General features: G+C 34.4%; 1 protein-coding gene and 1 pseudogene across 1 annotated transcript in view; both read left to right on the top strand.

The window, feature by feature from the left end:
- ALDH1A2 (aldehyde dehydrogenase 1 family member A2) overlaps positions 1–26127 on the top strand; it is an 85192-nt gene that overhangs the window by 13989 nt on the left and 45076 nt on the right. The window contains exons 2-3 of the mRNA XM_016160452.2: positions 25264–25368; positions 25549–25689. Of these exons, the coding sequence (XP_016015938.2) occupies positions 25264–25368; positions 25549–25689 (246 nt within the window). The remainder of the gene's footprint in view (positions 1–25263; positions 25369–25548; positions 25690–26127) is intronic.
- LOC118601038 lies at positions 19527–19706 on the top strand (annotated as a pseudogene).

The following is a 26127-nucleotide window of genomic DNA, read 5'->3' as shown; positions in this document are numbered from 1 at the left end:
CAGTGACAGAGGGTGGTGGTGGTTGTGATGCATGATTAATGTTTCATTGTAAATGGCTCAAAAATTCTATGTAAAGAAACTGCTGAGGGGTTGTCTTTTTAGGCCAGATCTTAGAGTCTCCAAATTTCTCTGTCTTCACTTTTAGAGAGAACACATTTCTTTCCCCTCTATTTGTCAGTCAAACTTTTCTCATCTTTTTCATGTTGTTTTCTATTTTTGTGCACTTCTGCTTCTCTTTTGCTTCCCTAAGTATTTCTCTCCGGACAGACTCTTGATGACTCATTCCTTGGTTAGATTCATCTACCTGTTTTCATAAAAAGGTTAGTTATGCCTGGGAACCTTTTTAGTCAGCTCTTCCAGCTGTTGGCCTAAATAGTCCTTAGGGAGACCAGAAGCAATGAACCTGGAATAACCACATTTGACTTCTGTGAGCTCTCTTGAGACTTTAGTAATTACTTAATGGATTGAATTGGTGACATATACTATTCCAGATAACACCCTGGGTTGCATTAAATTAACCTTCACAAATGGGTATTTATTGGTGTACTCTTAAAAGACTACATGTGTTGGCGATAATTGCTCTTCCATGCGTCTCCGTGCTGATAGGTATTTGTAGTGAGTGAAAAATTTCTCAGAATAGAGCCTGGGTGGTAGTTCTAGCCATTTAGTGATGTGTGTCATTGTGTTCAGCACATTGAGCATAAATCCTGTCTTGTAAACAGCAGGGAGACTAATGAGATTTGCCCACATTCTGGTATCATTACCAGGAATTCCAATAGAGAAAAAGAGGTTTAGTAAAGAAGTACACAAAAGAGAGATTTTTGGAACTCTTGATTTTCTGAATTAAGGCGAACGATTATTGTTCAACATTTAGTAGAGATGTGTATGTGCAAATATGGGTACATAAACTACACTTAGCTAAAAATGAAACCAAATATTTTGCTTTTAATGGATCCTTCCAAAGTCCTGAATTTAGTTCTACAGAGAGCTAATGAGGGGCTTATTTATGAGTGTCTCTAATTGTGTGAGTGGTATAAAGGGGACAGCTATTGAAATAATGCAGCTGTTAAATGATGGCACATTTTTTGCTTTCTTGGAACTTTTCATCATTTCTGCCGACTAAAATTCCATAGCAATTTTAATCTTATAGTTTTTGGAATGATTCTGCAGTTATTTTTATAGCGACGAATGACATGTGAACGCACCAACTCTTTTGCAAGAAACCTTTCACATGTATCTTTTTTAAGGGTTATTTCAGACCTTTATTTCAGTTATTACTGCTAAATGACACGTATGTCTGATAATGTTACACCAAGGGATCCTAAGGGTGCCCTTATAATTACCAAAGAATAGTCTATAGAAATCTGTTAATGATTCTCCTTCTGTTAGAGAATGATTAGCAATGTCATAAAGATCCACTGGAAATCAAAATTTTTGTGTTAGCTAAAGACTGTAAATTAGAGCAGTGACTCCCAAGATAATTCTTCCTTTACATTTTGAGGGAAATTGATTTGAATGCTTGATAATAGTGGTAGAAAGAAGAGGTTCATTGGCATTTTCCTTCCAAACCATTTCAGCGGCTTTTTCTGTCAGCCTAAGTTCACGAAAACCATGGTGGTTCAGTTAAACTCTGTGGAGAGGGAACTTGTCAGAAGCTTACAGCTTTTCACTTGAGTCTAATAGAGACTTAGCACTTTGCAGGTCAGTGCCACTGCTATTTGTCTCTGACCTAAGAGATCTGGAGTTCTTCACATCAAAACCACATCTTGCTGAGCAGAGATCAAACGTAGGAAGGTAAGGATTCTGCCAGTGATTTATCATGCCAGGGAGAGTGATCAGGCCATATGGGGCCACTGCAAATGAAGTTGACATTCCGGCAGTTTCTCATACAGGTCTCACATGTAGTTATGGCTAGTTTTTCTTGTAGAGGAATTCCAGGTCAAGTGGCAGCTTTCAGTGGCTATATTTTTTTTTTTTTTTTTTTTTTTAGCAAGACTTAACTGCCAAAATGAGCTTTATTTCACAATTAAGTCCAAGATTTTTCTAATGTTTTATTTGAATGGCATTTAGGGATTTCTTGATCAAATGTTTGAAGCTTAATTTGAGCTTTTCATTTCATGTCTCCTTTTCTTCTTTTTCCTTTCCTGGGAAGGTGCCTATTAAAAAAAAAAGAAGAAGAAGAAGGAGAAGAAAAAGAAAGAAAAAGAAAAATTAAGTTCTTTTGATGACTACAAAAAACTTTCTGAATATTAGGTGTGACTTTCTTTAATGAAATTGACTCTCTAAGCTATGCACAGTTATGCTTATTCGTTCATTATTACCTTTTATGAACTCGGGCTTTTGGAATGAATTACTGCTAAATATTACATTTTAGTTCCCGGGTTAGGGAAAGGCAACACATAGATCTTTTTGCATATTTGTAATGGTCAAGAGCGAAGAAGAATTTATCATTTAAGTACAAAACAGGTATAATTGTGTTTGAAAGTATTTGCTAAGATTTGAGTCAAGGGAAAAATTTTTAATCTCAATTAAAAATAATAATAATCCCTCTCTTCGGCTATTTATTTATTTCAACAGAGATATGAAACTGATTGTGCTACACAAAATTCGGCTTGCTTTTTGTTTGCTGTCACAAGCAAGTGTTTAGTCTCCTGTGGCGAAACGACTTATTTTTTTGGTTCAAAGGCATCTTCAACCTTAGAATATGCCTTGGGGTGTTTTAGCTCTTCTGCATAGGATATTTGCTTTGTGACATAAATGAAAGATGATATTGGCATTTAAATTAAATAGTTCTTGACTTCAACTTCTAATTCAACTGAATATACCAGTTGTCCCTTTCGTGTTTTACTTTTTCTTTTTTATGAGATTACCATAAATGGAATTAATTAGCATGAATGGAACCGGCTTTGGCAGTTAGAACTAGATCTCATGCTGTAGTCAAAATTCAGTTCATTTTCTGAGATATCACTTTATCTCTTTGTAAACTGGGAATTATTTTGACTGATGAAGTACTTCAACTCTGCAGGGAACAAGTTTAAGTATGATAATGAAATGAAAATTCTCCCAGTTTTCATTTGGCATCCTTGGAACATATACAACATCCATGAAAACCTGGTAGGGTTGCAGATAAAATATACGGCATCTTTGTTAACTTTGAATTTTAGGTAAACAACAAATGCTTTTAAAATAAAAGTATGTCTCATGGTTTGTTAGTGATTTGGGACATACACTGAAAACTAATTCATTGTTTTTCTGAAATTCATATATAACTAGCATCCTGTATTTTTATTTGCTAAAACTGGCAACCCTAAGTTGTTACACACACAGTTTGTGATTTTTATCTGTGACTAGCAAATAAACATCATTTTAATGTAAAATTAATTGGTAATAAAATCAAAGACCAAAGCAATTCTTTAAAATTGTTGCGCTTATATAATGAAGAAGAATGTATTAGGAAGATTTTTTTTTTAACCCTAGCAATACTAGTGAATAAATAGGTCAACTAGGCCCATTGTAAAGACAGCTTAATCTCCTAAATGAATTGCTCCAACCTTTTAATTCAAAATCATACAAACAAAAACACTGAGATAAGCTGGGTGCTTTTTCAAATGGGGACCCCCGTGGCTTTGAAAATAAACACTTCAGCCTACCCCAACCCCAACACCCACACCCACATTCACTAGCCTTTCTGATGTCTTCCATTTGCAAATGAACAGGCTGAATTCTGAGAAAGTCAGAAGACTAATTAAACCCAGGGAAGATAGGCAATAGAACATTTGTTTCCAAGCAGAAGACAAGAAGAAATCATGTTACATTCTGCTTTCTCAAGACTGACTAGAGGGCATTAAAGCCTTTTCCCTGAGTTTCCTCTTCTCTAAGCGCATTTTCTACACCACTGCTCAGACCATCTCAGGTCCACCCCACCTTAGTATGTTTGAATTCGTCGCATTAACCTATTTTCATGGCATTCAGAAAAGGGTAGCAATGAGAAATTCCAGGATACTAGTTAATGCATTAGATGGCCTTCACCATCGTTACCTTCTCCCCCCATCCTTTTGTCCTGTGTGTCTTTGATGGTTTGGCAGACAGGTCTTAGATACTACGTATAGAGAGAAGAATAAATGAATGAGTAAACAAAAGCAGAACAAGAAGTGACTAGCTTTTTGAGAGCACTAGTAAATTGCGTTTAATTGGTTGTTTACATTCAGAATCCGAATCACTTAAAAGTTTGAGTGTAGACTATGCCAGGCTTTTCAGTAATCCAATGCCTTATCTAATCCTCATGACCTTTGGATAAGGTAGTTTTATTTTCTTATTTTACAGATGAGAAAATTGAGCCCCAGAAAGTTTAAATGACACCCTTAAGTCACACCGTCTAGTAATCTTTATACACATAGCAATTCTACCCATTGAGAAATTGTATGAGAGCAATGAGGAGATAGAAATGAACCTTTGCCCATTTTGGTGGTTAAAGATGACTCAAAAGATTTAACCTAGGTGCTAGTCATGATTAGCTAAAACCAAAGTTTTGGGAGGAAGTGGGAGGTTTCCAGTTGTCTTTGGTGATTACTTTACATAGGTGTTTAAATGTCTGATGTAGGACTCTTCCACCTAAATTTTGCTTTTTGGAATTGTGTCTTTCTAGGACATTAGTTACGTGTCCAAGTACTAGATGTAATTGGAAAAGGAGGCAGTCACTTTTGAACCTGGATGTCAGACTCTGCTATGGGGAGGGAGATATATTATTCAAATGGTTATGACTAAGGGAAACTGGAAAATTACAGTTTTGGTCTGTGGTAGAGAGATGCTGCCACAAGTCTTGGAACCCTGAGTCAAATGGAACACTAGGTCTACCCTAATCTGCACCACAGGTCTCTGGAATTACCTCAGAGCCCTTTAATCTGCATCACCCAAGCAGCTTCATTCTAGGAATCCCCAGTTTACTTCACCTCCCAGTTTATTTGTCCCCCAAGAGGCTGGCCAAACTGAACTGTCCTTTGGGGAACATGACTAATGACCTTTTGTCTCTGTACTCTCATCACTGTTCTTTCACTTTCAGAAACACCTTGAGGTTAGATGGATATGTGAGAAGCTGGGTGCATCTTTGCTACCTAAGTGTTATGTTAGTGTCCTAACTTATTTCTGTTTACAACATCAACACAATTAGTGTAATCATTGCACATTAGTTTAATGTGTTGGACATACAACATTTATTTTAAAATACGCTGGTGTAATTTTAGATTAATACATTTAAGATGTCTTAAATGTTGCCTCTAGTTTCTCATTTCTTTTGACCTTGAGTTATCTGCATACTTTGTAAGTCTAGTTTGCAGTCTTTTCTAGTGAAGTCTTTTCTTTTTTCCTGCCTTTTAGCCTGGAACTCAGGATAAGTGGGGTTCAGGACATACAGTATTAGGTCTATTATTTAAAACTGTTAATTCATTTACATTTAGAATTAATAAATTAGTTCTTGTCAAAGCAAATTTTATAGAAGTAAAAGATGTCACCTATTAAACAAAGGCCACGTCTCTATAATATCAAAACATCGACTTTCAAGTGAAAAATGCAATCAATCATCTAAGTGTTTTCCTATACATTGCCATTTGGGTGTTTTTTCACTTTTTAACCAGATGTTTTGGCGTGAAGCAGAGTGAAGAATGGAAGTCAACAGAACCACTTTTGCTCTCTCTAGATATTTTAATACGAAAGTTATCCCCACTCCCATCCATAAGTGATCTGATCATTTGCTTCATTATTTTACTTGATATAGGTAACTTCTTAATGAGAGTAAAATAGGTGGGGATTTTTTTCATTGAAGTTAAAAATACCTTTGTTTTTTTGTTTACAATACGCAATTGTATTGACGACCTCCTTATACTTTGCAGAGCAGCATAAGGAGGTCGTCAGTACGATTTTTCATAGTGATAGAAATTTAATTTTATATCGTTAAATAATAGTACTGCCCTTTGGTGTCTGGAAATCTCTTAAAAGTACATCAGTAGAAACAATGGAGCAATCAAGTAAAAGGAGATAGCTAATATGACAAGTCCTCAAACTACTTTGTACTGCTTAATTAAAACTAATTGAACTTTTTCCTATAAATAGGTCAGTCTGGTTATTGATTTGCTATCTGGTACACTCCTTTGATGAACCAAAAGCCGTTTAGCGGCAAGGCGAGTAAAAATCAACTCTCCAAGGCACAATCTACTACAGGGTTTAATACAAATCATTCGAAGCATTCACTATTAAAATAACAAAACATTTTATTACTGAAATAAAACATGGCAGCTTTATGTCGAAGATTCATTGAAGATAGGAAATTATTTACACCTAACTCCCATTAATGCCTGCTGCTTTGAGAATTAATCCTCGGGGAATTAGATTCCCCAATTAGAAAATTCATGGCAGCCTCTCTGTATAGTCATGGCCACTTTGCTATGGGCCATAAAGTATGGTAAGCTTGATTTGTCCTCCATTATCTTCTGGCTGCAAAAGTGACCAAGTGATGTGGGTTGGCTTACACTGCTAAGCTGCACTGTTTTGACTATCTAAGTAACTGCTGAGATTTATAAAATGACTTAAATTAACTTTTAGATAAATCGGATTCCTGTTAACAGCCAATGTGAATTCCTTATTACATCTTCACTTCTTTTCTCAGTACTGTGATTTATTATATCTTTTGAACATTGCGTGTTAGAATGTAGGGGAAATGAAACGAAGCCAAAAGATCCTTCTTCAAGGAACTTGGGAAGAAGAGAAGCTTTTATTTTAGCTAGCTAAGCCTTAGGCACATTCATATTTTATCTACTTAACTATACAACAGCCCTCCAAGGTAGACAGGCCTTTGTGTGTGTGTGTGTGTGTGTGTGTGTGTGTGTGTGTATTTTTGCTGAGAAGAAAACAAAGGTCAAAGAGCTTGAGAATCTAAGATCCTTCAGGATTATACAAGCAGTAAAAGACATACTGGTATTCAAATGACAATCTTTCAACCCTAGTACTTCCATTCTATAAGGAAGATAAAGGAATACATGATGCAAGTTCATCACCGCAGTCCTCAGTGCATTTGCTTATCTCTCTACTTTGTTGTACATGCATAGACACAATCTTCGTAACATTTAACTTTCACAATTGAATAAATTAAGCAACTTCAATCTCTACACTTGTCTTGGGGAGAATCAACTTGCATTTTCCTTTGTTATCCCGATGGTCTCTTCGGAAAAAAAGTTGTCTAAACCAGCACAGTCACCTTGAATTGGCTTTCAAAAAGCACTCTTTTATGTCTTTACTGTTTTAATCCAGGACACACACATATACTCCATTCCTATTTCAGGCCACCTCTCCTGGACACTATGAGATGTCTATTTTTTTTTTTTTTTAGGTTTGGGAAAGGACACCTCTTTGACAGAAAGCCTTTGTTGCAGTGCAGTGTTGTCCTTGTTAAAGTTCTTAAAAGCATTCCACCAGGAAGGGAATAAAATTTCTGAGATGGAGAAATATATGACATTTCCTGCCCAGGTGCCCAGAATCTAAGATGCTATGAAATATTTATGGAAGGAAATTGTACTCACAATTTTTTCTTTTAAATGCCTGTGTGGAGTGTCCTAATAAAGTGCCATTATGAATTTTTATTTTAATTCCCTTTGCTGAGAGAAGTAACTGTGAGCCAAACATCTGTGAGCATTTTATAAAGACTTTGGCATTTGATGCCCTTTTCTTATTCAGCCTTGGATACGTAGATTCTACAGAGAAAGGAACATATGAAAAAAGAATCACTTTGATGCAGTGCAGTTCTGACCAGCTCCTAAATCAGTCAAGGTTGGCTATTCCCTTTTTCCTCTGCTCATCCAAAACCAGCCCTCCTGTGGGAAATCATTAGGATAGGGATTGGTTTTGAAGTCCCCTTCCTAGATCCTCAAATATAGCCCCGTGACTGTAAGAGCACAAAACTGTTCTTTAATGCATGTTGGAAAATAATTTCCTATCCTAGGATCACAATAGTCTGGCTGCTGTCTGTCTCCTGGCAGAAGTTCCTGCTTCTGCACCTGGGGAGACTGCAGCACATGTCCCAGGACGTCACCTCTAAGCAGAGTCACATTAGGAATGTGAATCACCACTGTTTCCCTAACACGTTTTGCTTTCAAGAAAGGAAATGAAAAATTATTTTACAGTCACCTGTGTTGATTGTGCTGAAGAAAAAAAAGAGACTCAGGCATAATTCCTTGCGCTGAATCATTTTTAGAAGACACTGTGAAAGAGATGCGGTGAAACTTGCTCTTAATTCTCTGGCCAAACGTCAAATCATCTTTATAAAGAAACATCAGTAAAAATTAAATTTAGAAAAAGCACTGCGATGGGAATCAGAATACGGGTGTTCCAGTCTCTATTCTGCCACTGGCGGGGTATGTGACCTTGCGTGATTCACTGGATTTTTGACAAGTTTATTTGTGTAACACCACTTGCATAGGTTATATCTAAGGCCACATCCAGCTCTGTGAATCTGTTTCTTCCTAACCCAAGTGGTCTCCACTAAATTTAGACCAAGAAAAAGATATTCGTTTATCAGTGCATTTTAAAATAGTGCTTTAGTAAGACTTGGCTGTTAAAGCATGATTTTGTCATACTACATATTTCCACAAGAAATTAAAACCAGTTTTTTGCGGGGAGGTATGAGGTTTCCAGTTGTTCTTGATGATTACTTTGCGTAGGTTTTTAAATGTTTGATGTAGGACTCTTTCACGAAATTTAGCATTTTCAAGTAGTGTCTTTCTAGTACATTAGTTACATGTCCAAGTACTAGATGTAATTGGAAAAGGAGGCAGTCACTTTTGAACCTGGAGGTCAGATTCTGCTATGGGCAGGGGGATATATTATTCAAATGATTTTGAAACATTAGTATGCGCTTTAGAGAAGAAAGAAGCAAGATAAACCTCCAGTGTCACAGAGCCTCTGATAAACTTTCTTATTGAGTGCCCACTAGTGGCCACATGGGTTCTATAGCCAGTACCTCAGAAACACAGAGTATTACCACTAAAAAGTCATTAGGGATGACATCTTCATTTTGCTGCTAGCAGTGTTGAAAGGATTCAAAAGTTCGATTGGGAGGTGCAGTGATTAAGTATCAATGTTTGTCAAGAGTCTGGACAGAAGATTTGTATCACAAGTGCCTAGCTTAGCCTGCCTTTGGTTACCAAGTCTGGCTTCCTCATAGACAAAGAAACTGAGGGTTGAGGAAGCTGGGAGACTAGCAGAACACTTAGGGAGAAACCAAAACTAGACCTCCTGTTCCTGTCACGAAGGTATGGTTCTGTGGTTGGATTTCTCTGAGGCACACAGATTACCTGTCTAGTGCTTTATACGAATATATTCTTTTTGGAGCATATGCATAGTAGGTATTAAATACATCCTTTTGAATGTTGTGACCACGTCATATTTTTGGAGCTGTTACTGTGTTGGTCTTTTCCACTACAGTGCTAAACACCTATTTCAAGGTTGGTGCTGAACCTTACTTATTTCTGTATCCCTCAGTGCCTCGCATACTTCCTGACATGTAGGAGGGATGCACAAAATGATTGTGAATAAAGGAAGAATTAATCACTTCAAGGGAGAACAGATATGCCAAGTGCCCCCTCTCTGTTTCTTCTTTTCTCTCTTTTCAGTTCTTTCTCCCATTAATCAGTGTTGTGAGTCACTTACTAGTTTGAATACACCTTTTAAGAAGATTATATTTCTTTCATTTCTTCTCTTCACAAAAAATGAAAATGAAAGGTAACATGTCTTCATTATAAAGAAATGGCCTCAGCAACTTCTGGAAAAACTCGAGTGGTTAATCAGTTACTTTTAATATAAATATATATGCTTAATGCTGAATTACATTGTAAAACTCCCAGGCTGATTTATGGTCACGGTCTGCCTTAATTAACATCGATTCTAGGGGAATAGTAAATTGAAATGGCCTTCACAGTTGAGGTTGAACAATGAACTCTCTGGGTGTTGTCCAATTTGTAACATGATTTACATGAAGCAAGCCCTTCCTTTCCCGGGGTTATCCCTTTTTCATCTGGTGTTTAGGACGGGTTATATATAATCCATAGATAGGAACATTTGCTGTCAAATACTTTTGCTGATTTAGAGCTAGGCCACAAAATGGTCACTATTAATAAAGAAGGAGAAAAAAACCTAATCTGAGGCTTTGCAGGGATTCCAGGTTCTTGCTATGTGTCATCGCTTGTCCAGTTTGTGGCGTTTTTACGAAGTGGCCATAATGAAAGTCAGATTAAATGCATGGGATATATACATTTAATCAACAGCCATTGGAGTCTGTGGTGCTGGAAGAGTTATAAGAGCCCCGTGAATGCAAATTTATTGCAAAAGAATCCAAGGGGTCCGGGAATGAATGCCTGCTGAATGGTACTACCTGACACAGGACACCAAAAAACTTTCCAGAGTGAGTGATTTAAGTGTAAGGTTTGGCTTGTAAAGCTGCCAGCTGCTTGGTTTCAAAACTTGAAACATTTCCAAAACATTGGATGAGGCACTTTATATGTGCACTAGAGTAAATACTCTGGTTTTACTGCCAATTTAAATGTGCTCAGTTTACAGTAATGAGCTTGTATAGGCATTACCTTGTTTATAGAAAGTGGAACAGGAAGAAATGAACATTAACCATTACCAGTAGCAATTCCCATTGCCTTCTGCACAACACTGATGGCAAGTATAGTTTTTTCCAATGTGGGAATATGTCACAACTGACATTGGTGTGTACTTGGCTTTAATGCCATGTTGCTTCAACAGAGTAACAAATGCTGTAATTCGATGTGACTCGGCCAAGGCTGCTCACACCAATTCGCTGTTTCTGCTATTTTTCCTAAAACAGACGTCAGTAGCATTATCAGATATGGGAAGTATGGACAGTAAAAAGTTAGATAGGTACCCTGATTATGCATAATTGAGTTTGTTTTAGTCAAGTCTGTTTTCTACAAGTGAATCGGTCATGGGAGTCATTTATTTTCTCTTACAAAATTATTTGAGTGTGTTTTGATGCTCTATATGGAAGCCTTTGTCTTTTGGGATGACTGGCACAGGAACCCCTTTAGCCCTCTCGTACTTCTTGGGTCATAGACTGGAGACAGGCATATATATTCAGCCTGAAAGACATACTTTGCTCAACCTGGAAAAGAAAGAACATACAGAAATCTAAGGAGACACTATCAAGTACAATACCTAGAAGAGAGTAGGCATTCAGTAAAAACTGTTGAAGGACATAAGAAAGGAAGGGAAGAAGGGTATTAAAGGGAAGAGACCATGGAAACTCATATCTTAAGAGACATAGCCTCATGAGTTCAGCTGTGTTTAGACTAGACTTTATAAAACAAAAAAGTCCCTTCCTATTGCCAGGGACTCCTTGTCTTTATTTCTGCATTTATTTGCATAGCTTCTGAGAACCTTTTGACCCAGGTACACATACTTATGCATATCAGGATTATGCTAGCCAAGGATAACACATTTCCCTTCACAGTATAATTCCTCCTCTATTGTGTGGGATACTAGCAAAGTGCAAAAATTGACCCAAACTAAGAGCATGGTGTATGTTTGCAAATAGAATTCTGATGACATAAGTATATAGCTATCAAATTGTTTTCATGCCACAGGCTATATGTGTTTTCTGACTGGTCTTGTTTTAATGCTTTTTACAACAGCACTTTCATGGTGAAAAAAAAAAGAAAGCTAGTTATTCAGCAGTGAATAGTTAGCAATACATAGGGAATGCTGTTATTAGTAATGTAATGGCTAGGTAGAGAGCCAGAGGAAAGAGCAATTAGGGGGATCATTTTATAAACTATATAAATGTCTAACCAATGCACTATATGCTTGAAACTAATAATAAAATAAATTTTTTTAAAAAAATAAATATTTATTTTCTAAAATTTTTTTCAATATTTGTTGTGCTTCTCTTTTAAAAGTCTCCTCTTCCTGTTTCCTCTACGGAATTTACATGCCTTTAACCACTGATCTTTCTAAATGTTAATTTATGACATATTTAATTTTTTTCCTTTTTTCTTTTGTCTTCCTTTCTATGACTCTGTTTGACAAGCTTTATGAGTTTTTGGCCTGTATACTCTGACTCTTTGGATTTTTGTGGTTTCTGGGCCCTGCTTGCCTGAAAGCACCCTGCTCACTCTGAAGTCAGTGCAGTGGTAGAGGCTAGTGTTGAGAATATAGGGGCTGCTCAAGCACTGAGGCTGCTGGTAGTGGGAGGAAGAGGGGAGGAGAGAAGCTAAACTTTGATTTCTTCCTTCTTTGTCATAGTCCTTAAACCAAGCTATCGTATATTCCTCAGACAGGAGCTAAAGTTGAGGAAGAGGGCCTGATCTGGCTAGATGAATCATTTTTTTAGGGATAGAGTTTCTTTCTTCTACCTTATCCATTCCCTCCACCAAGTCATACGCCCTCATTTCTTGTTTCCCTGAAGTGTTCTAACATATCAGCCCACGCCGATATCTTCCTTCACTGAAGAGAATTCCTGCAATACTTATCTCTACCATTCATCTTGGCACTAAATCATAGACTGTCTTACGTTATTTAACTTTCCGGAAAGTAATCTTGTCTTTGAAACTTGATCATAAGCTTCAGGACAGCAGAATACATGTCTTCTGTGGATTTGCAGTAGTACTTACAAACAACTCTGTGTTTAGAATAGGCCTTTAATAAACATATTGCAGGATCTTTTTTTTTTTTTCCTGTGAAGTCAGATTTCTGCTCAGCTATTCTTCTTAGTTTCAACTCACAATATTTTTGTTCTGTCAACCTATTTCACAGAGGAGGATGTGGAAAAGAGTTTTGCAGTCGTCTGAATTTTATAAAATGGTTGCATTGCAACTAAGAGCTATAAGTCTTCTTTATACTCCTTTTTTTAGATTATTATTTTTTTAATTTGCATAATTTAAAAGGTTAATAGTTGCTGCCAAAAGTTCTGCTCAAGATTTCTGCATCTGGAATTAAAGTAAACTGATACTCTAAAGGATCCTCTGTTATATACAGATAGATCCTGGATGAATGAATGTGCATGTGTATAATATATGTATTTAAATTTTATTTTCCAATCATTTGTCAATAGTATATTGATCTTGTATCCTGGGATGTTGCTAAATTAATACTTCTAGTAATTTTTTTTTAGATTTCTTATATTTCTATACTGATAATCATGTTATCTGAAAATAAAAATGACATTACTTATTTTCAACCTCTTGATATTTTATTTTCTTTTTCTTGCTTTATTACATGGTATAATATCAAATATTATTACAGTATTCAGTAGGAATAGTAAGAGCATCTATTTTTGCATACATTATTTGTAATGTATTGATTAATTAAAAGAACAGTGATCCGAAAATTAATCAGGGAGCTGAAGGGAAATGCAAAAGCTGGGTTTTCTAGAAACAAATGTCAATACTGGTTCTAGGAGTGGTAAAGTAAACAAACCTCCATCCAACAGCAGCAGAATACACATTTTTCTCAAGTTCATATGGAGCGTTCACCAAGATAGTCCACATTAGGGCCATAAAACACACTTTAGCAAATTTAAAAGAGTACAGATCATATAGAAAATGTATTTGCAGGCCATAACTGAGTTGAACTAAACATTAATAACAGAAAAATAGCTGGAAAATCTCAAAATATTTGGAGATTAACAACACATTTCTAACTAACATATGGATCAAAAAATAAGTGTCAAGAGAAATTAAGAATATTTACTAAATGAAAATACAGCTTATCAAAATTTGGGGGATGCAGTGAAAGCAGTATTTAGAGGGAACTTCATAGCATTGAATACATACATTAGAAAATAAGAAATAGTCAAAGCTTCTACCTTAGGGAACAAAAATAAGCAATATAAACCTAAAGCAAGAAGAAGAAAAATCTTTAAAAAAAAAATTGTTTCAGAAATCAGTGAAATTTAAAACAAGAAAATAGTAAAGAAAATCAATGAAACCATAGTCTGGCTCTTTGAAAAGTTTAATAAAATTGATAAACATTTAGTCTGGCTAACAAAGAGAAAGAGAGAAGACAGAAGTTACAATATTAGAATTTATCCTCCTACAGCACCTGGTTTTCCTAGGTGGTCTCCCATCCAAGTACTAACCAGGCCTGACCCTGCTTAGCTTCTGAAATCAGACGATATGGGAATTTAAAGAGGGATCATTAAAAAGATAAAAAGGGATATTATGAACAACTCAATGCCCACAAATTTGATAAGTAATGGGTCAATTTCTTGAAAGACACATTCTATCAAAACTCATACAAGGAGAAATAGATAACTCGAAGAGCCCTATACATACTGAAGAAATTGTAGCTAAAAAACCTCACAAAAAACATAGCTCCAGGCCCAGATGCTTTAACTTTTGAATTCTATCAAATATTTAAGGAAAAAAAGATGCCACTTCTACACAAAATCTTCCAAATAAATTGAAGAAGAAAGACTACCTACTAACTCATGTTTTACCAAAACCCTTATATCAAAACCAAAGGCATTATGATGGGGAAAAAAAAGTAATCTTTAAAATCCCAATATCTACCAAATTGGGACCCATTCCTGAAATATTTACCACTTGTAGCCTGCCGCTCCACAGTTCTTTTGAAGAGAGGTTATCCTGATTCAGGACTTGGCCCTTAAATGTCTTCAAATGGTACAACATGACTTCTTTTCCTGGTTCCAGATGTTTAGACCCAAGGGCAGCCATTTAATTTACATCTGGAGACTGGCTTGAAAAGATATGTAGAGACCCAATTGGATGCCCTTCTTGGAGGCTGACCTAAGAGTCACAAAGGGAAAAAATAGTTGTTGGTGGGAACTGAGGATGGAGACTCATATTGACTAAGCCTAGATAGGTCTATATATTTAAGAAATTGAATCAATAATTAGTAATCTTCCCATAAAAGAAAGCACTAAGTTCAAATGGTTTCACAATCTCTTCCAGGAAAATAAGCAGAATGAACACTTCCTAACTCATTTTATGAGGCCATTGTTACTGTAATTCCAAAACCAGATAAATACATACAGGAAAGGAAAACTGTAAACCAATGTCTCTCATTAATATTAATGCACAGATACTCAAAAATATTAGGAAATGAGATTCAATAACGTATAAAATATTATACACCATGACTAAATAGGATTTATTCCAGGCATACAATACTGGTTCAATATTCAAAAATCAGTTATTGTAATCTGTCACATCAACAGGCTAATGAAGAAAAATTATATAATACCTATACATACAGAAAAATAGTATTTGATAAAATCCAAAATCCATTTATGATAAAAACTCCCAGCAAACTAGGAATAGAAGGGAATTCCTTTACATCTACATAAACCTATAGCTAACATCATTCTTAGTGGTGAGAAACTAGATATTTTCCCTCTCTGGGAACAAGGCAAGATATTTTCTCCTGTCATTTCTATTCAACATTGTACTGGAAGTACTATGTAATGTAATAAAAAAGGAAATAAAAGGTATACATTCTACAAAGGAAGAAAAACTATCTTAGTTCAAGAATGAAATGATTATGTAGAAAACTCCTAAGAATTGACCCTCAAAAAAAACCCAAAATGAAAATAACAACAACGCTCCTAAAACTAATAAGTGATTATAGTAAGTTTGCAGATACAAGATTACTGTACAAAAGTTACTTGCTTTCCTATATACCAGCAACAAACAATTGGAAGTTGAAATAAAAAATGACAATATCATTTACATTACCACAAAAAAGAGAGAAATACTTAGGTATAAATCTACCAAAATATGTACATGATCTTTATAAGGAAAACTGAAACTCCGATGAAATAAATTAGAGGAGAGCTTATGAGATATTCTATGGACAAGAAGACAATATTGTGACGTCAGTTCTTTCCAAATTAATCTGTAGATTCAACATAATTCCAATCAAAATCCTGATAAGTTAGTTCATAGATATCAACAAAGCAATTCTGTGATTAATATGGAAAGGCAAAAGACCCAAAAGAATCAACACAATATTGAGAAGAACAAAGTTGTAGGACTGACTGTATCCAACTTCAAAACTTCCAGTGAAACTACAGTAATCAAGACATTGTGTTATTGGAAAAAGAATAGACAAGTCAATGGAATAGAGAGTCCAGAAACAAACTCACACAAATATAGTTAAATGATATTTAACAAAATTGCAGAGCCAATGATGGGAAAAGGATAGTTTTTTCAACAAATAGCACTGGAACAACTGGACAACCACATCCAGAAAAATGAATCCAGACACAGACCTTACCTTTCACAAAAAAATAACTTGAAATGGACAATAGACCAAATGTAAAATGCAAAACTATAAAATTTCTGGAAGACAACATAGGAGAAAAAATATAGGTGACCTTGAGTTTGGCAGTGAGTTTTTAGATACAACACCAGAAGCAGGATCCATGAAAAGAAAAATTGCTATACTGTACTTGCTCAAAACAAAAAAAACTTCTGATATGTAAAAGACACTAACAGAATGAAAAGAGAAGCCACAAATTAGGAGAAAATATTTGCAAAACACACGTATGAGGAAGGACTTGTATCCAAAATATACTAAGAATTCGTAAAATTCAACACTAAGAAAACAAATAACTCAATTAAACAATGGACATAAGATCTAAGACACCTCATCAGAGAGATATGCAGACAGCAAATAAGCATGTAAAAAGATTTTCAACATCATATGTCATTAGGAAATTCTAAACTTAAACAATGAGATGCCACTATGTACCTATTATAAGTGGCTAAAATCCAAAAAACTAACAATACCAAATGCTGATAAAGATGTGAAGCAACAAGAACTCTCATTCATTGATGGTGGGAATGCAAAGTGGTACACTCATTGTGAGGGATGGTTTCTTATAGAACTAAGAATAGTTTTATTGTGCGATCCCGCAATCACTCTCCTAGGTATTTATCCAAATAAGTGAAAAACTTATGCTCCAAAAAACCTGCACATGGCTGTTAATAGCAACGTTATTCATAATTTCTCCAAACTAGAAGTGGCCTAGATGTCCTTTAAAAAGTGAATGAATAAACAAACTGTAGCATATCCATACAATGGAATATTATTTTGTATTAAAAAAAAAAAAATGAGCTAGCAAGCCATGAAAAAACAGAGAAACCTTAAATGAAAATTTCTAAGAGAAAGAGCCAGCCTGAACAGGCTACTGACTGTAAGAACCCAACCAAATGACATTCTAGAAAAGGCAAAATGATGGACAAAATAAAAAGATAAGTGTCAGAGGTTTAAGGGGAAGATGGAGCACAGGATTTTTAGGGCAGTGAAACTATTCTGTATTACAGTGTCATGGTGGGTATATTATTCAATTTTCAAATCCATAGAACTATACAACATAAAGAGGGAATCCTGATGTACACTATGGACTTTGGTTAATAATATATCAATGCTGATTCATCAATTGTAACAAATATACTACACAAATGCAAGGTATTAAAAATAAGAGAAACTGAGGAAGGGAATGGAGGATGTATGGGACTATCTGCTGAGTATTCTGTAAACGTAAAACTGTTCTAAAAATTAAAGTATTAATTTTAAAACCTAAACAAAATGACCAGATTTGAAAGAGAACAAAGCAGAACTTTTAGAAATAAAAAAATAAAAAATAAACATTGAAGTTAGCTTAGACCTAGGTAAGGAGAATTGGATAATAGATCTGAAGAGAGGAAAAAGGAAATAGATGGAAATAACTTAAATGTCCCTCAGTGGAAGATAGTTTGATTAAAGTAAGCTATAAACAAGCAAATGTGTGCATACACATATGTATATACATATGCATAAACACGTTGGTATACAAAGAAATCATCGAAAATGTCTTCTTATATTGTTAAGTTTTTAAAAAGCACATTGCGAAGCTCATGTAGAGTTGATCTTGTTTTGTAGAATTATATATATATATATAATACACATATGTGGCCTAGAGCTATGTCTAGAAGGATCATCATGAGTATGTGAACTTTAGTTATCTCTGGATGATGAAATTCGAGGTGATTTTTTACTTTCCTCATACGTGTGTTTTGCAAATATTTTCTCCCAATTTGTGGCTTCTCTTTTCATTCTGTATAGTTTGAATTGTTTAAAACAATGTATCACACATTTACAAAAGCAGTAAAGTTATTTTTACATAAAACATATTAAAAAGATGGAAAATATTAGTGGTTAAAAGACATTGAGGATGGACTAAAAAGGAGTAACACTTGGAGTTTCAGAAGGAGAGAACAGAATGATATTCAAAGATATGATGATAATGATTAATAATATTAATATTTACATTAATATAAATAATATTATCCCAGAATTTTTAGTGACAAAATTTCACAGACATTGCAAGCACAATGCTTAACTATCAAGGTAAATAAAGAAGAGATTGATACTTATACATATTGTGATGAAACCTAAGAATGACAAAGTCAAGATCTGAAAAGCAACCAGATAGAAAAGGCAAATCATCAACAAAGAAATAATAATTAGAGACAGCAGACTTCTCATAAACATTGTAGCATAGAAAATATGGGAATAATATCCTCAGAGTTTTGTAAGAAAGTAATTGTCTTTTAGGAGTATCTTTTGAGAATAAGGGTGCAATAAATATTTATTAAGAATTGAGAATTTATCACCAATACATTTTTACTAAATGAAATTCTAAAGAATTGTGAGAAAATAACACACATAAGAATTGTGAGAATAAAAATAAAATTTTTCTTAAAAATTAGAAATTATTTTCTGTATAAAGTAATATTTTATAACAAACTCTTGGAGAAGAGCAATAGGTTTGGTCTTCTAAGGCCTTTTTACTTGTTTGGGAGGAACTTAAGCCATATATTAACTTTAGACTTCAAGTTGTTAGATATGGTGACAAAATATCATGGACAACCAATGAAAGAATACAAATATAGTATACAACTTCCAAACCAATAAAAGGAGGAAATTAGATTATACAATGAACAACAGCAAACATCAATCAACTTAAAAATAGAGGCGAAAAAGGAAAAAACAAAGTAAAACAAAGCAAGACGAAAAGCATCAAGTTCAAGTGTCACGCAATATGTAATTACAATAAATACAAATGTATTAAACTTGCCAGTTAAAAGATAAATTTTTATATTGAATAAAATAAAATCTAACCATACATCATTTAGAGAGATATGTCAAAATAATAAAGGTACAATTAAGAATAAAAAGATAGAAAGAAGTATATCAGGAAAATACTAAAGAAGAATTTAGGTAGCTTTACTAATATTAAACAAAATAAGCTTTAAAAGACAAAGCTTTATTATTAATATAAGAGAGCCGCTTCATATTGATAAATGGTTCTGTTTTACCAGAGAATCTAAGAGTTACAAACATTCACTAGTAAACTCTAAAATTTATAAAGATAAATGCGATGGAGCTAAGAGATATTTTGAAAAATCTACCAGAGTGGGAGACTTCAATACAGTTTTCTTAATTATTGGTAGGACAGCTTTGCACAGTGGCAGTATGGTAGCCAATGAGGTTTATCTGAGGCGCAATTATTGCTAATTGAAAATTATTGGTAGGACAAGCAGCAAAAACGTTAATAAACATTAAGTTGATCTGAACAATGCATTTCACAGTATCGATATATTAGATACTTGTAGAAACCTGTACCTAACACTTGGTTCATAAAGGCAAGAAAAAGAAGTATAGCTAAGATTAAATCAGTTAAAAATTCACAATAGGGATTACTCCTAGTGGCAGAGTGGGTCAAGCAGGAAGATGGGATCAGGAAGAAACACACAAGTAGCATCAGTGATATTAAAAGCATTCTAATGCTTGAATGGTGTGTTATGATGTGTATTCATGTATTACATATACTTTCATGTTACATATATTCTTTTGAATGTATTAAATACAATATAATAAAAACATTGCTCAAATATATTCTTCGTTCTTAGTGTGCTTCAGATTTTATTTTGGGGTGGCAGGTACTTTATTTCTAATCCTATCAGGAAATGTGTTGATTCATGTCCTCTCCTAGCAGACATTCCATCCAGTTAACATTAATTAAGCACCTACCCCATTTGTTATGTCTTTTAATACCAACAGCAACTCATAAAATGTCAATGGACAGTTCTTCACAACCATGGAAAGAAAGTTGGGTTTATGAGCTAATTCGTCTTATCCTCTTAGAAACCTAGAGCAGACAGGGACCTCCTTTTATGAGTTCTCTGTTTCTTCTGCCTGTGATTAGAACATCACAGAATTATATAATGCTATAAGTCAATATTTGTATATTTTACAAATTAAGAAACTGAGCAAGGTCAAATCATTTAGCTAGAGGCAGACATCTTTACTTTTAAAGAGCTCTAGAGTACTAAAGGCAACATCTTCTCTGATAACCTATTCTGAAATTCAGTAAAATGTGAAGAATTTTCTAGTTTTTCATACTGATATTAACAAGTATTTTAATTGAAATAAGTTGTAAATTCAAAAGGAATAATTTTGGCAGCACTTGGCCATATTTTAAGGCAGAGCTTGAATTATTTCATTTACTACAAATTCTCATTTGAAGATGAACTTCTGTGAAAAGGAAGATGTTAAATCTTTATTCTTTCATTTAACGAATATGTTTTGGAGCATTTATGGTATGAAAGGTAAGCACAAAAGGGCCACTCTAACCTTTACATTCTTTTTTTTACTTTTCATTTTGAAATAATTTCAGATTTATTTTCAAAAGTTTCAAAAATAGTGTGAAAAATTCCTATATACCATTCACGCGGATTCTCCAAATCCTTACCTCCTTTATAACTACCCTGCAATTATCAGGAAATCAACATTTATACAATGTTATCTAATTCAAAAACCTTATTCAAATCAATTTTTCCAATAATATGTATTTTTTTCTGGTCGAAGAGCCCATTCACGTTCACATGATTCACTTATTTTTATGCATCTTAGTGTCCTTTATTCTGTCTTTCATGATCTGGCACTTAAATAAAGTAAAAAAATTTAGGCCATTTGTTTTGCAAGATGGGCTTGAATTTGGATTTGCCTGATATTTCTTCATGATTAAATTCAGGTTATGCCTTTTGAATAAGAATACCACGGACGTGATCTGTGTCCTCAGTGTATTACATAAGGAACACATGATGTCAATTTGTCCCATCAGTGGCGATGTTAACTTTGATCACTTGATTAAGGTGCTGTCTGCCAACTTTCTTCAATGTAAAGTTACTATTTTTCTCTTTGTAATTAATAAGTATCTTGAGGGGAGATACTTTGAGACTATCCAATTTTTTATTCTACTTTTTCCCATTAATTTTACCATCTGTTGATGATTTTTGCCTGAAGCAATTATTACTGTGGTGATTGACAAACGGTGATGATCTAATTCCATCATTCCTTCACTGCTATTAGTTGGCATTCTACTGTGAAGAAGAGCTTTTCCTTATCCCCCATTTATTTATTCATTTAAAAGATTTATATCATTATAGTCTCTTGGATGCCTTTTTCATTCTACAAGTAATAATCTATTAATGTTTTTATCTACTTTATTGCTTAAATAATTCCAGTAGTGGCTGTTGGAAGCCCCTTCATGTTGGCTCCTGTGTCCTTTTGATATGTCCCATTAGTTTTTAAGCATATTCTTGATTTCTGGCACCACATCTGGCAGTCCAGGATCATTTAATGCTTTCCTGATACAACCCTGAAATAAATTATTTCTCCAAGGAGCCCTGGTCAGAGTACTCTTAAGACATCATTCGGAATTTTTAAAATAGTGCGGAGAAGCTGAAAACCTTTAAGTCTTATGGAGATATTTCCTATCTTGTGTACCAATAAATTTGTCAATACAAGTTTTTCAATCATCATATTATATGGCTAGGTCTACAAAAATAGTAATGCAGTAAAAATATTAAATAGTTTGTCATTCTAGGAGAAGTAGTCTTCATATCTACCATTTGGGTCCAATAGATTCTTCATATTTTTTAATTTTTAAGTTATTTTGTGAAAAATTTACAGAAGTAAATAAAGAGAGCGTAAAACCAACAAAATAAGTGTTTAAACATAGCAAACCAAATTTTCTTCTATGTAGTTCAGTTTGGGAGATATATGTATCTGAAATGGGCAGTGGCCTTTGAGTACAACTATCTGCTCATCGGCTTTCGTGTATGAAATGGGAAATATTCATGTCATAAACACTGATTTCAGATTTTAAACACATCTCTAGGAGATTATAGCTTATTATTTCTGGTTCTCCTTGCATGCACATTATCACGATGTAATACTATTGAAAAGTTTGAAGGCTCATAATTTCATAGAAAAGAGAATGGTCATCTTTTTGTTCTGCAATTACAAAAACGTTTTTAATTTTAGTTTTATAAACATAAATTAGATTAATCGGTCCAGTGAACTTTTTAATTTTTACAGAATATCTGCCCTTCCAATCACCTTTGTGTATACACCTGCCTTCAGCGTTTGTCCATTATGAATCATATCAAGTACATTTTTATCCACACATATCATAAAAGATAAAAGGATTGTCATGAGTACTTTCAGCAAAACAAGATGATCCAGGTCCTTCTTGCAAAATAATAAATGATCAAGTCCTTCCTAGTGAATGGCTAACTGGTTAAAATATTATATTTTCCTTTTGTTTTTATAAATATATTGTTTACTCTTTGGTTCTTAAAGTTGAGGAAATTTATTTATCCTAAAGATTCATAGCCCAAGATTTTGCTTACAGTCAAGTTCACCCTCATCATTAGAGTCTTTAGTGTTTTTGTCTCTCTGCCTTCATCTTGTGAGTCGCCTAACAATTATGAGATGTCTTTGTCTGTTAATTTTCTTCTCTTTCGCATTATGGATGGAAATGAAAAATCTTGAATTCTTAATTGTATTCAGTGAAAGCTAAAAAAAAAAAATGGCAAAGATGGTATCTCCAGACTTCTTTTATACCCTTTTGAGAGATAATGCATTGCCTAGGAAAACATAATAAGAAAACCAAATGGTGACGAAACAGTGGTGATATGTTTGGTTATTCACTTCTAGGAAGTTTCGTAATTTTTTTGTTCCCTTTTTATTTTAGTTATTTTTTTAGCATAATTAGAAATAATTGATGATCAATGATGAAATAGCAAAATATTTTAAGAAATAAGAAAAGATCACTGAGATCCCATAATGTATCTTAGATTTATTAAATAATCAATGGATTTAAGTGATAGTAATAAGAGAATGAGTTTTATCCTATTAAAAAATAAGTAATTTTTTTCTTTTGATCTGTGGAAAACCCCTAAAAAATAATAAAACTCATGAAATATCAATCCTTACCAATAGTTAGAGCTGCTCAACAAAAAAAAGCTTAAAAACTAACATTGGATCATGATGATATACTAAAGATTAAGACGTTTCAGTCAAATAGGCAATAGTGAATAAAAGAAATAAGAAATATTAGTAAGACCTCTTTTTCCCTTAAACCTGATGATACTCTGAAGTGAGTTCTTAATGAAACTAACTTAAGTAACTTTTTTTGGTTTGTTTTTTTATTACCTTAGAAATCATATTGTGTTTCAAAGAAACTTGCAGTTATGATGAGCTATGAACTGTTAGGAAATTTGTTAAATGGAATGAAAAGAGAACTAGACCAGGACCCCAAGAACTATACCTCTAATTTAAATTTAGAGAATAACTAGTTGAGCTTCTTTGGGCTGAGCAATCCTGGAAACAATGGTATAATGAAAAGAGCAGGAGACTTTGAACCAGAGCCGCAATAAGAAGCTGCTTCTTAGGACTCTTAACTTTTTGACCTCTCAATTGTCTCACCTTTTGTAGAGATAACAAAATTCTGCTGTGAGAGTTGTTATGAGTCTTTGTGAACTACTAGAGACTCTAAGACCTTACAAGGCTGGAATTCTTCTGTGGTCATCTTAGCCTTCACTGTGTCTAGAAGTATCTGAGTATTTATTAAACAAACAAACAAACAAATAAGTATATTTTGTTAAGCATGTTTATAAATTTTATATTAAGAACTATAACATGTATACAAGTACAAGGTTGTGTTTGCTTAATACGTTTGTACTAAGTGCTGTACAGATTTAAGGTCTTTTCTCCCCTTTGTCTTAAAAAGCCGTTAGGAAAAGAAAACTTCAATATAGGCTCATTGTTTTATCAAATCCAGGAAAAAGCAAAGTTTTGAAATAATCTAGAAACATATTTAAAATTGTAGATATATCTTCATTTAACCTCATTTGTGATTATTAAAATGGCAAGCAATGACAAATCAGTTTATCATTATATTTGTTCTAAGTTGACTGACTGGCTCATGAGTTCAGAAATCCTCACTGGCATGCCACAAATTGTATAGAGTAAAATATCTGTGTATTCTTCGAGCTTTCATAGTCCAAAAATATTAGATTTGGTTTTTCTCTTAATTTCAATAAAAAATTTTTAATTTCTTTGCCTATATTTTCTCTTTTAACTCACGTCTTACAAATCTGAGAAATTGACTTGAATAATTTCTTAAACCATTAGTCTCTTTGCTGTTTTAATAAAATCTTAATTTTTTTTTAAAAGAAGACATCCAAGGCTCTTGAGAAAGCCTAGAGAGACCAATTTGAAAGTTATAGACCTTTTCCCTTTGCTAAGCCTACATGTAGCCTACCCAATGAAGAGAAAGAAATCTAACTTGGATTTGACATGTAACATATTTAATTTACTAGTTAGTTTGGTCATCATTCAGGATCTGACTATAAATTAAGTAAATGCTTATTTCAGCAGCCTACAAGTTTCCCTGTGGAGTCATTTACGCTTGTCCAGAGAAACTAAGACCTAAGATTTGACCACTGTCAGTTTAATACATGATTTACTCCTTTTGGGTATTGGTCAGAGCTCGACCTGTCGATAACTATTTTATCAGCCTCAGTGTGTGTTTTGTATGTATTTGAGACTCTCTCCTTTTCATTCTTGTTTGACTCTCTCACTGGTTGACAGGTTCACTATATTTAGTCTTTGAATCACATTAAGGTAAAATTATCATAGAGGAGATTCCTGAATTGGAGGTGAGGCAGGACTGCGTACTGTTTAAGGGTCTCTTGCAACTCTTCAAATTCTATACTTTAATTATATACCAGCAAGCATATAGAATAAATATGATTACCGTGATACTTCTATAACACTTTGCCTTAGACTGGCTTTCTCGCACCTGTCTCACCAATTCCATTTTGTTATCTACTCCTTTAGATTTTTATTAACAACGAGTGGCAGAACTCAGAGAGCGGGAGAGTGTTCCCTGTCTATAATCCAGCCACAGGAGAACAGGTGTGTGAAGTTCAAGAAGCAGACAAGGTATGTCCTTCTCAGAAAAAGATTCCCTACTAAATAACTACTTCCAAACAGCAGAGCACTAAACTTATGTTTTCCAGACACAACCACTGACCTTCGCTCATCACCTTTTTTGTGAGAGCGGATGGTTCTTCCTTTATTTGGAGTGTTGTCTCTTCAGTTGTTCCTCTTCCTCTCTAACAGGCAGATATAGACAAAGCAGTGCAGGCAGCCCGCCTGGCTTTCTCTCTTGGTTCTGTGTGGAGACGAATGGATGCTTCAGAAAGAGGACGTCTGTTGGATAAGCTTGCAGACCTGGTGGAACGAGACAGAGCAATTCTTGCAGTAAGTAGCCAAAGAAAATATTCAGTCTTTACCCCAAATTTACCCTTCCATTGAAATTTAGATTCCTCAGTCTTTCTGAAAATACAATGTGAAACCGACCTGGGGAACAAGCTAAGGAATACATAATATACATGAAAAAATGAGATGTTTGGCTATTGTGATAGATGAGGGAAGTGGACGACCAGCTGAGTGTCTCTTCTTACTGAATTTTGAAGAACAAAACCATAGCTTCCCGTGCCTGGTAAGGACCTTCCTGTCTTCCTTCAGCCCTTGACAAACAAAGCAAAAACGGTTAAGCAGCAGGAGAGTTACCATGCTGCTTCCAGAAAACAAATACCAAATGATCATTTGAGAATCAAATAGGACTGTTTTTACCTCCCCGGAGTCAACCTCTCTTGACTAAAGAGAATCCTTCGGAAACAGAGGCCATGATATGGA

This window comes from Rousettus aegyptiacus, unplaced genomic scaffold (genome assembly GCF_014176215.1).
Source record: "Rousettus aegyptiacus isolate mRouAeg1 unplaced genomic scaffold, mRouAeg1.p scaffold_m13_p_3, whole genome shotgun sequence".
Classification (NCBI taxonomy): domain Eukaryota; kingdom Metazoa; phylum Chordata; class Mammalia; order Chiroptera; family Pteropodidae; genus Rousettus; species Rousettus aegyptiacus.
Note: the sequence above shows the minus strand (reverse complement) of the source record. Positions and strands in the feature narration are given on the sequence as shown.